The sequence below is a fragment of the Leuciscus leuciscus genome, assembly GCF_965113295.1.
Source record: "Leuciscus leuciscus genome assembly, chromosome: 12".
NCBI classification, from domain to species: domain Eukaryota; kingdom Metazoa; phylum Chordata; class Actinopteri; order Cypriniformes; family Leuciscidae; genus Leuciscus; species Leuciscus leuciscus.
The window spans coordinates 18,714,902-18,733,754 of NC_138736.1; the positions used below are offsets into that span (position 1 = coordinate 18,714,902).

An 18,853-nucleotide genomic window follows, 5' to 3' on the forward strand; every position below is an offset into this window, starting at 1 on the left:
GGTTATGGAGTATAGAGGAGGAGTAGTGCTGTTGCTTAGTTTTCAGGGACATCATTGCAATAAGTCTAGAAACACAAGAAATAACTGCAAAAGTTTTATACAAAACATAAAAAATGAATAAGCCTTGGAATATATGTTTCTTTAGAGGTTCACACAAAACAAAATACTTATTTTTGATTATTTAAAACAAAATGCAAGCAGTGTCAAGCACCATGTCCCACTTACTGCATGGATACTGGCAGTATATACCTCACTGGATCATTGAATTTTACATGACAAGTAGTTATGGTTCTTTATTTTGTTTGGCCATGTGGCATTGCAATAGTTTAAAATACTGTTTATCTCTACCTTCATAACGGTTCAGACAAGAATATGTGAGCGGGCTAGTGGAAGCAGAGTTGTGTGATTTTGACTGAAGTGTGGAAAAGAGTTTTTGAAAGTCGGAGTGTCTGTGTATTCTCTCGCTCTGAAATCGCTCTGAGCATAGTTGGAACAGAGTGATTACAGATCCTTTTGAGCGAGGAGGGGAAATTGCTGTCTGTGGCAAGCAGGACGAGGCCGAGGGCCGTGAGAGAATGGCGTGAGGCCAGTGGCGTGGTTACTGATGAGCGAAGTAACAGTGACAGTGAAGATCGTTTTGTTTATGTGTTATTATGTGGCAGCAGTCGTCCATGAGGGACTGCTGCCTTTACTTTCGTTTTGTATTTGTTTAATTATTTTATTAAAAGTCTGTGAACGTTCAGCGGTTCCCGCCTCCTTCTTCCCATAACAACATACTCCGTTACACTGTCGTTCTAGTCTGTACACTGGGTTGTTAACCCATTTGTGGGTAAAATATGGACAAACATAAACGTTAGGTATAAAAATGTAATTTAAAAAAATTGAACGACTTGTATACATATTTGACCTAATTGTGGGTTGAAACAACCCAGGATTTTTTTGTTTATGTTGCTTGCTTACATGCAAGGAGTGATGCTTTGGCTTGTTTTTTTCTTTTTCTGTTGGTGGAAAAAAATACTGTATGAACTATCCAAATTTTCCATGAAACTTTCACCCTGCGGTTTTGCAAAACTGTGCCTAAAACATTCCATATATCATGACAAATCTTACATGACAAAACCCTTTTCTTGCTAAATAAAGAAAGCCATGCTTTTTACATCACTGTGAGTCATTTGCCTCTGGTTCCTGGTTCATGGTTCATGGCTGTCTCCAGATCAGTCCATGTCCCTCCAGACCAGTGCACCCTGATATGTAACTATGACCCCTCTGCACTGTATGCTAAATCTGTCATCTTTCCTAACATTCAAGATGGGTCTCTGTCTGTCACATCATGGAAAACGATAACATGTTGTTTGAGGTGAAAGATTGTTTTTTTTGAGCAGTGGAAAGCAGGACCAAATTTAGCAGATCTGACAGTCTGGAGATTGTCATATAGTCACACAGGAAAATGGAACAATGGCTTCAAGCTACTGAGGAATCTGGGTGTACCCAATGGGAGCGCAGACTGCCAAAGCACCAGACTTGATCTGGAGGGTGTTTCAGGACAAGAGTTTAATGGATTACTAACTCCAGGTCATCAGCATCAGAGAAAGCAGTCTCAGATGTATTGTGGTATGTTTACCTATTACCTAACAGTGGGTCAGGAGCGGACAACAGTGAAAAACAATTAGATCATGACTCCAAATCAGTAATGAGGGGAGAAGATGTAAACACCATCGCATGAATGTGTTTAAAACATCAACTCTGTCATTTTTAAAATAGATTGTAAAATGTGATGCCTGGAATATTCTGTAAATGCATTTTGTCAGATTTACATGCGAGCTCATTGTTGCATGTCAAGAAGTGCAAACTGAATGGACACTAATTGCATGTTAAAGGGTAAGTTCACCCAAAAATCTGTCATTAATTACTCACCCTCATGTCGTTCCCGTAACCTGCAAACCAGTAAGACCTTCGTTTATCTTCGGAACACAAATTAAGATATTTCAGATAAAATCTAAGTCTCTGAACCATCCATAGGCAGCGACGTCATTGCAACTTTCAAGGCCCAGAAAGTATAAAGACATCGTTAAAATAGTCCATGTGACAACAGTGGTTCAACCTTAATGTTATGAAGCGTTGAGAATACTTTTTGTGAGCAAAAATAAAACAAAAATAACGACTTTATTAAACAATTTCTTCTTGTCTGTGTCAATCTCCTACGCTGTTGACACAAAGTCAACCTGGAAGTGCTGCACTATGTTTACTACGTCAACAGCGGATGGATGGTTCAGAAAGCTCTCGGATTTCATCAAAAATATCTTAACTTGTGTTCTGAAGATGAACGAAGGTCTTACGGGTTTGTGACATGAGGGTGAGTAATTGATGACAGAATTTTCATCTTTGGGTGAACTAACCCTTCAATTTCCATTAAGTGGAAACATATTATGGTTTACATTTATATTAAATGCAATTAGCTGAACCCATAGAGTGCTTTTTTGACCAACTTAAGTTTGAATTTAAATTACATTTTTTATATGTAATTCCATAATTAGGCCTACTTCTGTTTTCTGACGAAATACTGCCAAGGATTTATAGTGAACTAAAATTATGCTTTAATGTAATTTTTATTAAATATTGTATTTCATGCATTTAAATGTGTTATTACACATTTGTAATGCAATTTAATATAATGTAATATCAAATACACACTTTGGTTAAAACTTTACATGTGCTTTTGACAAGTGTGTTAGTCAAAATAAAAAAAAGTATACTTAAATGCATGACAAAAGATTATTTTCACTGTGTCAATAGCGTAGGAGAATGACTCACATTCAATAAAAATAAAACACACTTTTTTCCCAAGGGGAGGTATGAGACCCCAAGCAAAATATGATAAGAGTTTATTAAGATTTTAGTTAGAATTATAAGTATGTGAAATCTTTCATTAAAGCCATTAAGGTAATCTGTTCTCAGAATGTTGCCATTCCATCATTCCAGCTCAGTCAGAGTTCATATACAGGCAACTATGGCAAATATGGAAAACCCCTCACTACTTCCTGAAAAGAATGTTTGTCTTTGATCACAATGTAGATCTGTGACTGTTTTAGAAACATGTGGTACTTGAAAGACAAGAGATTACAAGAAATCATTTGGCATTTTTCTGGTAAAGCGCAGACATAGGAAACAATTAATGTTCAACTTGTTGACATTAACATGAAAATGGTGTCACCAATAGCTTTATGGCATACTTTTTGATTAATGGTGTTGCCATATAATGGTATGAAATGCACCTCTGTATAGGAGAACTGAGACACTAAATCATCCATACACTAAAGGTTCCAGAAAGGGGGTTTAGAAGAGCTATTTTGAGTTCCTCAAAGCAGGGCCGTAACCACCACATTGAAGGGGACAAGTCACCCCCCTCCCCAATCATTAAAAATGGCCAATTTGTTCCCCCAATATTTTATATTCTTAATGCTGTTCTGCTGTACTCCATTACGCACCACTCTATTGGTTGTTAAGATGACAAAAAGTTTAAAATGTTACATTTTTATGCTAGTCTGCCTCACCGGTCTAACAGCGCTCGTCACTGTCAGAATGAATGAGAACCATCAATGCTAATAAAGAACCTTTTATTTTTAAGAGCGTATGTGTGTGTAACTGTCATCTCACCCAAGCCTTTTGATGATGGAATGGCGATCTGCACAGGGTATTTCCCTGCCTACAGCCTGAGCCACTGGGATAGGTTCCAACATCCCTATCACCCTGTGGGACAAGCAATTTGATGGCATTAGTTTGTTGTTCTCTTTGTTATATACAAACACATTTACAGTTGATATTCTTCCTTCCTTCCTATTTGAACTGGCTATTTTATTGATTTTAGCATGACATTGCAAGTTTGAAAGGTTCTTATGTTTCATATGAGCTTAAAGGAGAGTGAAAAGTGTGATGTTACTGATATGGAAAGGCACCAATGCCGAGTTTATGGCTCTGATCTGTCATATAAATAAATCTGATCTTTCGTCTGAAACAAGTTACATAGTTTATGGATCTGATCTTTCATAGTTCTTTCTAATCTCTGCATTGCTTGAGACGCTTGTGAGGACAGCTTCTGTAGAATCATCCAAACTATAATTAAAACCTCTTTGTTATTCTGTCATACCTTTCTTTGATTAGCATTATTCTGAGTGCATGTCATGGAAAGCTGCATGCAGAACAACGCCCTTATACGGTTCTGTTGCTTACGCTTCTTCCTTCCTATTAAACTAGAACTATAGCTACAGACACAACACTAAGTCCACCTCCGTCCACCCAGTGAGTGAGTGTTTAGGTGTGTGTTTATTTGATATATAGCTCCTTGGAAACCAAACATTTCCAAATACTGTAAATATCTCAAAAGAAATGTCAGCAGACCAAAAGCTCATGACACAAACTTATGACCTGAAATAGGGCACAATAAAGCCAAGGCATGTAACAGGCACCCACATGCCACAACTAGTCAATCAGCCTTAATTACATTAGATAAAAGCAACAACATTTAAACAGTTTGCATTACTCTTGTGAAAAACAAGTGTGTTTAACTGTATTGAATGTACACTTATTGTATACTTCAAATCATAATATATTTAAAAAATGTGTACAATAGAATTTTACTAGGAAAAAAATGCCATTAAAGTCTATTAATGGGATAGTAAAAATGAACATTCTGTCATCATTTACACAACCTCAAATTGTTCCAAGCCTGCATGAATTTCTTTCTTCTGCTTAACACAAAAGAATATATGGTTTCACTTTAATCTGATGGTCCCTTTAACAAATTCTGTTGTCTATAATTAATGTTGTACCTACATGTCTACTAACTCTCATTGAGTGTTAGTAGAGTATACGTAGACTGGTGGAGTTAGAGTTAGAATAAGTTGACATGTACTTGCAAAGTTATAGTCAGTAGAACTATCAACAGTTTGGTTATCAACATTCTTAAAATATCTTCTTTTTAAAAGTTCGCCTTTTTGGGTGAACTATCTCTTTTTTTCTTTCTTTTTTTTAAGTGCACTTTGTACTAATGTCAAATTAAAAGTTTCACTTCAAAGTACATTTTAAATCATTGTTTTAGTAATCTGAAGTACACTTATTTTGATGTGTTGACTAACATACTAAATAACATGTGGAATACTTGATAATAATTTTAACTGTAGGGTGTTATACAATATTACATTTAAAGTTAATATATTTTAAATGTACTAAATTGCAACTTCATCATTACAAATGTGTAATTAAATATATTTAAATACATGGCAGTATTTCATGACAGTAAGTTTCAATAGAAATGGCATTAAAGTATATTGTAATTTACCGTTACCACTTGTCAGTACATTTGGCAGTACACTTTACCATATTTCAAAAACAATTGAAGTAATTATAAAATTAGGGGAGACCGGGGACAGTTGCAACAGGGGATGGTTGCAACATGTCATTTTTCTCCAATCAAAAACAAGCTAGAGTGATGACACTCATACTGCACATGCACAGTTAGATCCTCCCCCCACCAAGAAGACAGTAGACATATTCAACCTCTGCTGCTGCATTTATTGAACAAAACTTGTTTTGGAGGTATGAAAGTCATTTTTTTTCATGATATATATTTTTGTCATACTGTCCTGAAATTTTGTATGAATTAATCAAAACTTACTTCGTTTGAATTATTGTTTTGTTGACTTCTAAGTCTAATGTGTCAAAGTCAGTGTGTCTAGCAGGCACATGATGTTCTGTCATGGCTGATAGGGTCGGGGACGGTTGCAACATGTTATAAATTGCATGTTTAATAAAAGTTTGTTGCATTGCAAATTGTTAAATTCTTCCTGTCAGACACTGAAATATGGAGAGATTTAATAGCATCTGTAACACCTGCACACTGAATCTATGTAGGCCTATGTTCTACACATGAACAAACAAAACTCAATAACTGTTATTTGATAAATATGACTAAATAAATAAATAATAGGCTACAATAATATTATTGAAATAAATAATACTATAATATTATAGTAGGCCTAAAACAGTTAATATTTTCAGAATTCTTTGCTCATTGAGACAAAAAGCTTAAGTTAATTAATGAAATTTAAGGTATTTTTAACATGTTGCAACCGTCCCTGGGTTGTGTTGCAACTGTCCCCTGGGTCGGGGTCAGTTGCAACATCTGACTTCTTCCATTCAAATAAATACTGTGAACGATATGTCATATATAATCATCTTTAAATGGGATGGGTAATTAGCAGACAGATGCAAGTTTAATATTTGGTTGGTCTAGTCCAAATAGTCTCTGAGTAATTGAGAGAAATGCAAAAAGTGTTGCAACTGTCCCCGGTCTCCCCTACATATAAATATGTACTTAAGTTCTGCTTAATTGGGTCTTAAATTTAACTATAATTCAACTTTTAATACATTTAAACTATATACATTTTCATTTAATTGTAAATAACATGCAGTTAAGTGTATGAATACATTACATAACATTTTCAATCAAAGTGCTCTTTTTTTAAAAGTATGCTAAAGTGCACTTCTTTTTTCACAAGGGTATGCATACATATTTACACCTGTCCAGACAAATACACAAGTGTCTGGGTCAATATCATACTATACAACGTGCAACCCTATGTGTCAACTAGTGGCTAACTAATCTATTTTGCATCTGTTGTTGTTTAAACACTGTGCTTCTGAAGTTGAGTACCTCTCAATAGAGTGTGTTTTGCTTTCTGATTTGAGGAGGGAGGATGTCTTTCATTTGAAATAGTTGATTCTCCTTCTACAAAACACGTAATATTTCCCTGCGGGAAATGCACTCTTACGTGACTCCCATGAGAATTTCTCCATTCTTGAACCAATAGACAATTGCCATAGTATTGCTTCTTTTCACAACCTGCAGTAATGACTTCCTACAAAAACAAATATGTTTGCTTCTGCCAAGTGTTTAGACCTGTTATAGGAAACAACTGCATCTGCAGTCAACAGTCGTACCTTCATGCACCTGCTCGCAGTAGACGTGACTTCCAGCATTCACCCGCAACATGAATCCGAGCAGATTCCACCGTCCTGCACCAGGAGTCACTGGGTTTCCCTTCATTTTCTGGTATGTGGATCAGGGTAAACCAGAGATGGTTATCACTGTCAGGTTTGAATGAGAAATTAAGATAGTTATCCAATGCAATTAAACTGACAGATTTGACCGTTTACAGAGCTTGTTGAAGGTTGTTTATAAAGAAGGTCTGACTGTCTGCAGTGTTGGAAGTCTGACTATCAGTTTTGGCTATCTGCTCTACGTGTGCCACAACACAGGAATGACCATGATCTGCATCTTGAGCTGTTGTATGTGCTCAAATATGTCTCAAGCCTGGACATGAAAAAGTCTGGGAACAAAGTTTTGGGCTCTAAGAAAGCAGAAGTCTGAATGTTGCCTAGTTTGAGTTCTGTTTCAAAATCCTTAGTCAGCAAAGATGTTTCAACAGGTTGTTTCTAAGACGTACTTCTCTTACGAGCTCAATTCCAGAATGCATTGCCATTCATGCACTTTTAACCAAAGTGACTTACATATTTTGTCATGTTCATGCATTACTTAGGAATCAAACCCATGGTTTTGGCATTGCTAATGTAATGTTACACCACACACTCTGTCTGCACTCCGGGATGCTATGCCTTCCAGGTCGGGCCCCTGTGCTCCACCTCGCTGCCCCACTGCAGATACATCTGTTGTCCCACTGGTCCCGCTCGCACAGTGTCTGGGAGCCTGGCTAGCACTTTCCAGCCTGTGCAATTCAGTTTGCCTGGCGTCCCCCCAGGTTCAGCGGCGTCCAGTTTACCCCAGGGGCAGACAAGGATGTCCCTGTCTTTTGTGCGGAGATTGCAGATTGTTTCTCACCGAGAAGACCCCCGTAAATGCCTGATCAGAGTCATGCTTTCATTCCTGCTAGAAGGGCTGGAGCGAAGGCTGTCTCCCTCCTATCTCCTGTCTGCTGCTACCGCCGCACATCACGATGCACTGTGGGAAAGTACGACTTGATCATCGGGTTCCTGAGGGGCGCGAGGAGGTTGAATAGTTTTGTTCCTATTTTTCCTATGTTCTTTCTTCCTCCAGATAGTTCCGGTTGTATTTGTTGCCTTGTTAGTTTCTATAGTTACCCTTGTTTGTTCCCAAAGGAGCTAATCACCTTCACCTGTCTCTTTTTAGCCCTACTTATCTTGTGTGTTTCCTTGTTCCTTTGTCAGTCGTTGTTTGCTGTGTGGATACCTGCTAGCTATGCTCCCCATGTTCCTAGATGTTAGTGTTTGATGATGTTTTGTTTGGAATATAAGTAAAACTCCTGTACTTAAATCCGGTTCATCACCTGCTTTCCGTGCTAAAATGGATCTAGCAAGATTATGTCTTATACTTCTGTGTCAGGGGGAGAATTCCTTTGAGGACCACAGAATTTTTGGACTTGACCCTATCACACACGTTTTCAGGACAATTTCTTGCTGTTTTAGATGTTCAATGAAAATCTATATGCACTACTTTCCACAGATGGTCCTTGTAACGTGATTCAGGATAAGGAAGAAAGAGGAAAGGGTCGGCTTTACTGAGGCTCCTGCTTTACTCGTGCTTAACTAAGTCATGTTCACGGCTCTTCAAAAAACTCAGTCCAAATACAATCAATTATGAAGCTCTCCAGAGCATTCAGCGCACATACACAGACACGAGTCGTGGAGCTTGATCCACCACGGACACCATCGGCCAGTACCATCCTAGCCACTGGATCCGTCTCGGGGTGGAGGAGACTGGTATTCAGTGCGGCGGATCCTCCATTGATGTATGCGCGAGCGGCCAGCATCCGAAGTCTGGCGGTCCCAGCGCTCAAGCCCAGCGGTCTCAGAGCATCCTAGTCCAGTGGTCCCGAGTCCAGTGGTCTCAGCATCAAAGCCCAGTGGTCCCGAGTCCGGTCGTCTCAGTGCAATTGGTCTCAGACATCTTTCCACGGTTGGCTATGCTTTCTGTGATGGCAACTACCATTTTGTGTGTGTGGGCTGCACACACTTCTCCTGTTTCTTCTACAGCTCCTCCCGAGGCAGCAGCATACCTACCTTCCTGAACCCGCTGTCTGTCGTGTTATGGCAATGGGGGCAGATTCTGAACTCTGAGGGCACCTCTGACGTGACCACCATCTCGGAACTCTGACTGCCCCAACATGACCACAGAGGTCATCCCTAAACTCTCTATCAGCTCTGACACAGCCAGAGAGGCTGCCCATGAAATCTCTGCCTGTCAGAAAATGGCCAAGGAAGCCGTCCTGGAACTCTCTGTCTGCTCTGACACAACTGTATCTGCTCTATTTGATCTGCTGTGGTGGTTTCCAGCTCCGCTGTGGTGATTTCCAGCTCCGCCGTGGTGGTCTTCTTCTCTGCCAGGTCAGTCTTGGTGGTTTTCAGCTCTGCCATGGTCTTCTGCTCCACTTGCTCAGCTGTGGTGGTTTACTGCCGGCTCTGACCTGGCCTCTGTTCTCCCTCAGTCCCCAGGTCCTCTTTCTCTCCATGGGCCTGGCCCTTGCATGTTTTCAGCATTACAAAATTGAGTCTTTTGGATGGTTTATGTGGCTCACAAAGTTGCTGCCTATGAAGAGTTTTTCAAATCATTCACTTGTGAGGTTAAGTTAGAATACGTTTGGGCCGCGTTCAAAGTTGTTCTAAAATTGTTTATAAACACACACCTGTGACCTCATCAGTTACTGCACCAATGTTGTGTGTTTCTTGACAACCGTTCTGATAATACGTTGTTGGAGAACTACATTGCTTGACGGAATAATTATTAGTCGTTATCAATAAACAATTACATTTTTGTTGCTGAAACCTTGCCATGTTCTGTATATGTAGTAACTTTTTTCACGTTCATTTACACAACTACAGCGTTTTGGTGGCCTGAGAACACAAACTTTGAAAACAGGTATTTAAGTGCAGAGCTTCACAGCTAGATACATGTTAATCTCACACTTAATTTCTCATGAACTAAAATGTATTGTCACACACTCTTGTTACATATTTGTTTATATATCATGATGGGGACTTCCCATTAATTTACATTGTTTTTATATTAAGTTCCATAATACGCCTTACAGTACAACTATGAACCTAGCATAATATAAATTAAAATATATTTTCAAATCTAATCAAAACATAATTTAATCATTTTTTAAGCGTTTCATCATCAACGTTATGTCAAGTTTTACTAATACTGTTAGAATAATAGTTTATACAAATACTGTAGATCGATACCTGATCCCAATCCCCCAATATAGGGCCAAAAATAATTAGTACAGACTAACCCTACCCCTAAAAGAAGACCCCGGCATTTTAATTTCCCCTTTTGAGAGGACAATCCCAAAATTTGGTTTTGCCAATTTAAGCTAAACTCTTGGGGCATTTTGGGGCACACACACACACACACACACACACACACACACACACACACACACACACACACACACACACACACACACACACACACACACACACACACACACACACACACACACACACACACACACACACACACACACACACACACACACACACACACACACACTTCTGCAATGCAAGAAAAGGAAGACTAGGAACTTTCAGAAACAGACTGCTGCAATCACCCTAGTTTGTAAAAAAAACTGAGCAAACACATGATCCAGACGAGATAATATTTCCTTTAAATGAATGCATGCTAACCTGCAGACAAACATGCACCTGCATCCACTGCTAATGGCCTAAGCAACACTGAAAATCTTAAAGAACACAAAGGAAAATATTTCAACAAAGCACACAGTGTTATGACAACCACAACAATTTAGTCGTAATCAGTTTCCGTCCTTGCCACATAGGTTCCTCTCAAAGAGTGTTTTTCCACTGTTTTTCCATTTTTACCCTAGTTCGTTAACTACACATCTGAAGGAATGCGGCGGGAATGTGCAGACAGCATCCTGTTTTTTCTTACACTTAGTCAGCTGTTTACTCTCAAAGAACTGTGTGAGCACAAGATGCTTTCATCTCTGCTGAAGAAAGAAAGAGGAGATGAGGAGAAAATTGGTTTCAGTCTTGTAGTTGTGGCCTAGTTGTACATAAGGGTCTAAAATTCTCTACTTAAATTTGCTGTATTGAAATATTATCAAGATTGAAAAGCTCTTACTAAAAACACTACCATATGCTGAGGACATGTTGGTTACTACGGCTGTCAATTTACCCGTTATAGAGGTATTATAATTAAACTTTGTAAAAAATATGTTTACAAATATTAACACAATTAATCACGCCCTGACATTTCATAAAAAGGAATTTTCCTAGATATGTCCTTTCAATAATTTATTTGCCTGTCACAATAGTGTAATCTTTTAATTGTTGCATCTTTTGCATTTTTATTTTCTGCAAAATTGCATTGTATTTAAATGTGGTTCATTTAATTAATTATGCAGCACTTAATGTAATTGATCTAATACAAAAATCAATTGAAAGCTCTATTAGTTATATTACTCCATAGTAACCCATAGTAATTATGTAAGAAATTTCAAACATTTTACTTAATTTTTTTTACATAAGCCAAATTCTATAGATCAACCCACATAATGATACTCTCCTCTTACATTATGGAATACCTTAAATGTTCCTTGGAATTTTAAAACTGCAAGTATTGAGTAAACATTCGGGCAGCTGGAATGGGGTGGTAGACAAAGAGACTGCACAAGATAAAGATAAAATACCGTCTCAGAAGACTGTCAAACTCTGCTTAAAAAAAGAAATAACACAAATGTTTTTAGTCTCACCTCACCCATATAGCTAACATCTCTTCTGACCTTTAAAATAGGTATGTTGCGTACCTGTTTGAATGCACATGTGGAATTCTCAGTACTCCAAAGTTCTGCATGAACATTTTTCAAGGATATCTTAAAGCATCAGCCACAAATATGACGCTGACATAACAATAAAATATCTCACATGGTTTCACATTTAGTTCACATATAAAGGGTAGCATATTATGCTCTTTTTTCATTTAAAAGTTGCATGTTTCATAAATGTACCCTGTTTTTGTGTGATGAATATGAGAAGATGGATTTACAGTATATTGTGGAGGAATTTAATGTTTAACAAGGAGTGTAATGTGGTATTTTACTCATCTGGACGTGATCCAATGACCGTGTAATACAGAAAATTGCCATAAGTCAATAAAGACTTCAGTGTTATTTGATAGTATATTGTTTGTTTATTACAGTAATAGAAACAATGATACAAAAAATTGATTTCATTGAATAAATTAAATAAATAAACTGACTTCTGGACGTAAGCAATTCAAGTTTAAACATTCAAGTGTCTGTGAATAAGGAAGAAAACAAGAACAGGTGCAGGATAATTAAATGTATTACAATAGTCAGAACTATAAATAATAATACACATGTAGTCATTAATAGATTCCATTTAATTCAGGGTATTTTGAGACAGTAATGGGAACTCTTCATAGAGTAGTGCTAAAGTATTTTACGCAGACAGTAGCAGCCGGTTTGTAATGTAGGAAAACAATAACAGCATTTTTTGGCAAGTGTTGAGCTATTGAAACTTGCTGGTATCTGAACAATAAAAACACCCAACTGAAAGTATGCAATAAATACTTCCGCCTTCACTGAAGGGGGAAAAAAAAGAGTAAAAATGGAGGGAAGGAAAAGTCGTAAAAAGGAAAACAGATAAACTTTCCTCACGGCAACAGCTTTATTCTTTTTTTTTCTTTTTTTTCCATTTAGACACTTTCTTGAGCAGTTGTTCATAGAAAGCATCAGACACATTCATTTTCCAAATAAAATTTTAATAAATATATAAATAAATAAATAAATAATATAATATAATTAAGCTCTGATACAGAGAAAAACTCTAATAAATAAAGGATATTAAAATAAAACATTAACAAAAAATAGTCCTTCAGTCTGAGGGTAAAGGGTTTTTATGTTTATATAGGCCTATTTTGTCTTTTCAAGAAAGAACCCACCATAACTTCCTGCAAAAATGTTTGCAGTATTTCAGCGATTTTTCAGATTTCAGCTCACTCATTTGGAAATGTCACAATTTTACTGGAGCAGAAGGTGATCTGTTCTTCTTTTCACCACCTAAATCATCCTTGTACTCTGGCGAACAGACGTTTCTGCTCCACCTCAACTGAAGAAACATTCAGTTCTATCTTGAATTCAGAGAATCCCCCATGTTTGCCCCCTCTCCTCACAAGGCACATCCTCTTCATCCAGCATTGGTTTTGTTCAAATGCTCACACGACCGTCGTTTCATCTCTCTCTAACTGATCAAGAGATTCCTGGCTCTGGATTTCTTTTTGGGTGTAGCAGATCGTGACGCTGTCATGAGGTTGTCTTTAACCACCTTCCTGCAAATGGAAATGACACATTGTTTAGCCCCAAAGCAGGATATTTTGTGTTAACTAAAGCAAAAGCATGTGCTAATAGTGCTTATGTTGATGGCAAATTTACCTGAGAGTTGACAGTAGATGATCACTGCTTTTGCCCATGTGATTTGACTGGTCACCAATTTGGGTCACAATCTCCATATCTGGATTTTCTGAGCTGCAGATAAAATTTGAGAATAAGGTCACACACTAAATTCACCAGTTAACAGTTTGGTCATTCAAATGTGTCCAAATTTTGCTAGACTGGTAATGCTATTGTATAAACTATGCTTTGTGTATATATATATATATAGATTTCAACTTTTTTTCAATGACTTTCAATGGCTCTGGCATCCAAATCCAAATGTCTCTCCCAAATAAAAACAGACAAATACAGACATTAGCTAATGCTGTCCTTGAACAACCACAGGACTGTTCTGATAAAAATAAACTTGTCCAAAAATAGTTGTCCTTTGATTTTGGGACCTGCATGACTCATTACTACTTTAGTCATTAGATGGTTTCTTTTTCACTCCCTTATATCCTTTTATCTCAAAAAAGGGATGCATATCAGAGCTTGGTAAATCCTCCCACACAAACTGCCCTGATCTCCGCAGGTCACACACGACTGCCTACGTCATCCGCGACAGACAAAATGACACGTATCTATCTGATTTCATCTTCAGGGTGGAGCTCACCTGGTGTGACAGAAACTGGAGCAGGTACGGTCAGTGGGATTCGCACATTCACAACGGCCAGTGGAACGCCGGCGACGGGAAAGAGAACTTCCCAGACCAAAAGGGGTTATCTTACTGTAATGAGATGAGAAGAAGAGAATTAGCAGATAATTCATTAAAATGCACACAAGATGTTATAAATTCATGTATTTCAGTGTCTACATGTTATTAAAATGACATATTCTGGACCTCATTTTGCACTGGGACCATTTTACCAGTCATATTTTTGAGTTTTACTTGAACTGTCTTTTTGAAAATTATCAAGTATCTCATTCCCTAAATTCATGCTATTTTATCTTATATACACACTCACCTTGGTGTGTTGACCCAGATGATGTCCAAATGGCAGAAATAGATGCACTCGTTGTCCAACCAACTGCTACAGGAGCAGCGCTTGGTACGAACCCGTTTGAGAGCAGGTGGATTGCTAGATGCTTCAGACTTTTCAGATAGTGGATATCCAAACCCTAGAAAACACACAGAATCTTTGAAGAAACATATTCACAAATGGATTTCTGGTAACCTAAAATATATGGTAATCTCTAAATCTACTGATTTTTACATGACCAACTCAACCTGTATACATTAGGTATACCAACAAAAGTACAGATCAGATCCAATTGCACAATATTTCATACACTCTTAAAAATAATGTTTTTTTTTTTGTTTTTTTTGTTTTTACTGTGATGCCATAGAAGAAGCATTTTTGGTTCCACACAGAACCTTTCAGTGCACCGTTCTTAAAATAAAAAATGTTTCTTAGTGTGAAAAAAACATTTTAATAATCTAAAGAACCTTTTTTCACTATTTTTGTGGAATGGAAAGTTTTCGTGGATGTTAAAGGTTCATCATGGACCCATCGGTGCCATGATGTATTATTCTATATTTGATCAATTACATGGATAGAATTCATTTTAATGTAATCTGATAAATGCACAAATTCTAGTATGTAAATGCAGTATAAAAGCACTACTCTATATAGATATGACACTGAGTACTGACAGCTGCACTTTTCTGTAAAGATAATAAGACAATCATATTCTTTGTGTGTTATGTTTTGGCAGATGTCCACCAGTGGGGTCACAAAGTACAAGAGAATACACTGACATATATGACAATGTAATCATAACATCTGATTAGTGGAGACCTTTTCTCAATTCCAAAATCCGAGATGAAAAATCTCCATCTAAGATCCATAAAATCATATTGCTGTCAAGCTAAAACAACTGAAACGTATAATTAATCTAAGCTTTTTGAAACCGAAAATGCACAGCTCATACTTTTGTGACTCACACAAGAGGACATAACACTTTAGAATGTTCTTCTTTTAAAAGGTAGAAGTATCTTACCTTGCTCCAGCACACATAGTGTAACTGAGATAAAGACAGCAATCCGCAGTGAGAGAGCCATTGTAGTTTCTCAAGAGTTTAACACGTCTGTTAAATCCAGTTGAGTGTTGATGTTCAGTCAGAGTCTGCAGTCCACAGTGTTCAAGAGAGAGACTGACAGGTGCTTGTGTTCAACTCAACCTGCCTGCCTTCCATTTATCCTCCCGAACGCTCCTCCCATTTCATCAGATATTACACAACAGTGACTGTTCCACTGGTTCCAGGCGTGTGTGTGTGTGTGTGTGGGGGGGGGGGGGGGGGGGGGGGGGTTAAAAGAAAGGTATGGAACAGGGAGTGATGTCATTAACTCCCCCTGGATAAGTCAGTGTCACAGAAACAGGAAACCTTTTTTTCGCAGGGGGAGCCCACGTGCTGTCATCATCAGAGGAGATAGCATTTAATGGCATGTTTTGCATGTGTCCAGGGATACATTCCACATTAGTGCAGAAAACCCCTGGAGGAAAAAGCAGGACTGATAGTGCATGTCCAGGATATCCAGTCCAGGACCACAGATTATGGATATGTCATGGCATAATAAGATTGGTTAGATTTCCTCACAGGTTAGGGTGTATTTCTTGATTCTACAATCAAGTGTGTGTGTGTGTGTGTGTGTGTGTGTGTGTGTGTGTGTGTGTGTGTGTGTGTGTGTGTGTGTGTGTGTGTGTGTGTGTGTGTGTGTGTGTGTGTGTGTGTGTGTGTGTGTGTGTGTGTGTGTGTGTGTGTGTGTGTGTGTGTGTGTGCGTTTTGCAATTATCTTTTACTGTATACACACATTTTATATAGCATATAAAAGCTCATAACTCATAATGTGACACTGACAGTTGACTCTTTTGGTAACACTTTATTTCGATAGTCCACTTTAGACATTCTACGAACTATAAGTAACTTTGCAACTACATGTCAACTAACTGTCAATAGAGTATTAGTAGACTGTCTGCTTAATATTTGCTAGCACTTTATTTTGTTGGTCCCCCAACAGACACTCTACTGACTAGTAACCTGGCAACTACAAGTCAACTTATTCTCCTAACCCGAACCCTAGCTAACACCTAACCATAACCTGACAGTCTACTAAAGTCTACTAATACTCTAATGAGAGTTAGTTGACATGTAGTTGCAAAGTTACTTATAGTTAGTAGAATGTCTAAAGTGGACTATCAAAATAAAGTGGAACCACTCTTTTTTTTTTCTAACCTTATATATTTGACCACAGGGAAAACATTCAGAAAATATGCAAATTAAACACGAAACCCCATCAATGGAAGTCAGGACAGCATCATTTGTCTGTCATTAATCCTATCAGCACACTCCTGTTAACAAATGTCACTGATTCAAATATGCAAAATATTCTGACCTGAAGGAAGACATTTTATTAAACACAGGAAATGTACACACAAATGTCCTCTAGCTGCTCTTCCAGCATTGAGTTACATTTTTTTCCATATTTTGCCGATATTATGACTATATAAAATAATTAATGATAATGGTAAAGGCAGAGAGAACCTGATTTTTTTTTCTAACATAATTTAACTAAATCATTTATTTATTTAGAAAGTTGGTTACTTTGTTGGTTATTATAATTCAAATGCATGGATATGCAATGAAATATAAAAACGATGGATTCTGCAATAATTTGTTATGTGATGTTATATGGGTTAAAGAATATTGCATGATCATTTATACAGCAACTGCCCTACAAAACAAAAATGTTCCTCCTATAAACTGGACAAATATTAAACAGTCAGGAGTCACTGCAGGGGGGCAGGAAATGCCAGAGTGATGTCACAATCTACCAAACAATGGCACCTCACAGATTATTTGTCCTGTTGGAAATGTGGAGGTCAAGAAGATACAACAATAACTAAAAGCAAATGTTAGTTAAGTCTCCCATCATTTTTGAAGATCATAACCCATCTTGTATTATTACATGCTATTTCCCCAATCAAATATTGCATACATGTCAGATTTATGAACTAAGAGCTTAAAGTCATAATAATATGATTAATTGTGCTGTATAGCATTTATAAAACATTTTTTCTTAGACATATTATTGTGCTTGATAAGTTAATGATTGCTCAATACACTCACACTACACCTCAGACTTACTCTCTGTTTTTCTGTCTCAGTATCTACAGTCACAATCTAACAATGTCGCTTTATCCATTTCCTCTTCCACTTAACGTGCTGGCTTGTTGAAGGAATGTGGCGCTATTGCTCAGACAAACACAAAACAACTGAAAGCGCCTGTGGAATTCATTCAGAAGCTCTCAGGAATGCACTGCTCCTCTGCACTTTGACACCTTATGCTCCATAAGACTTTCCTGACCAAAACTGGGAGAGAGAGAGAGAGAGAAGGAGAGTCAGAGCAGCAAATAATGACATGCAAAATTGTTAAACAATGCAGGAATAATGATGTCATTGTTGCAACTTAGCTTTGGAATTGTGAAGTGTGCCATTCCACATAGACCCATTTTAAGACATCACATACATCAGTGACATATTAAAGGTATAGTTCACCCTTCACATGAAAATTCAGTAATAATTTTCTTCCATGGAGTCTATACCTCAAAGTAAATTGGTTTCCAACTGACCCTTCGCATGGAGTTTGATTGACAGGCGATCTGACCAATCATAATCCGCCATCCGCCATTTTTGTCCGACAAAGCAGTCAGGAGAGTTAGTAGATTAACGTTGGAGGAGTGTTAGGCCAACTGATGTCTTTCCGCAGTTAAAACAACATTCCTTCCTATGTTCATCCATGTTTATTTGATGCTACAAATTAACTAGATGGAAGAGATGATCGGATCACGAGCAGCTTTAACTGAGGCTGTACAGCGATCTGTCAGACACATTAAAGAGCCACAAAACGATATTTATTATTTAAATTTCTTTAAAAACATGACCAAATTTGAAAGTTGAGACTTTGTTTCATATCAAAAATAAGTTCCATGTCCTGTCTGTCAGCACGCTATCAGTGTCCTCTTTGCTCCGCAATGTATTTTTCACTGCGTGAGAACATGGTGTGTGGCGTGAGAGCGGCGTGGCTTGTCGGACATACCAACAGTAACTAAAGGTGGCGGGTCTTTGCGAACGGGGTCAATTGGGGTTCTTTTGCACCCCACTGACTTTCATTAAATGGACAAAAAGACTAAATTACTTTGTTTGACTTTATCACCGAATAAAGATTTGGAATGACCTGAAGGAGTAAATGATGACAGAATTTGTATTAGACTGAACTATCCCTTGTGAAAAAGAAGTGTTCTTAATTGTAGCCTCTTCGTTGTGCACAAGTGTACTTCAAA

General features: G+C 37.7%; 1 protein-coding gene across 1 annotated transcript; it reads right to left on the minus strand.

The window, feature by feature from the left end:
• Positions 1 to 12,439: 12,439 nt before the first annotated feature.
• On the minus strand, positions 12,440 to 15,687 carry edn2 (endothelin 2). Its single transcript, XM_082186145.1, has 5 exons — positions 15,513 to 15,687; positions 14,477 to 14,630; positions 14,125 to 14,238; positions 13,512 to 13,604; positions 12,440 to 13,408 (listed from the first exon to the last, which is right to left on the minus strand). The coding sequence occupies exons 1-5, from the start codon at positions 15,571 to 15,573 to the stop codon at positions 13,321 to 13,323; spliced, it is 510 nt and encodes a 169-aa protein (XP_082042271.1). The 5' UTR covers positions 15,574 to 15,687; the 3' UTR covers positions 12,440 to 13,320.
• Positions 15,688 to 18,853: the final 3,166 nt, after the last annotated feature.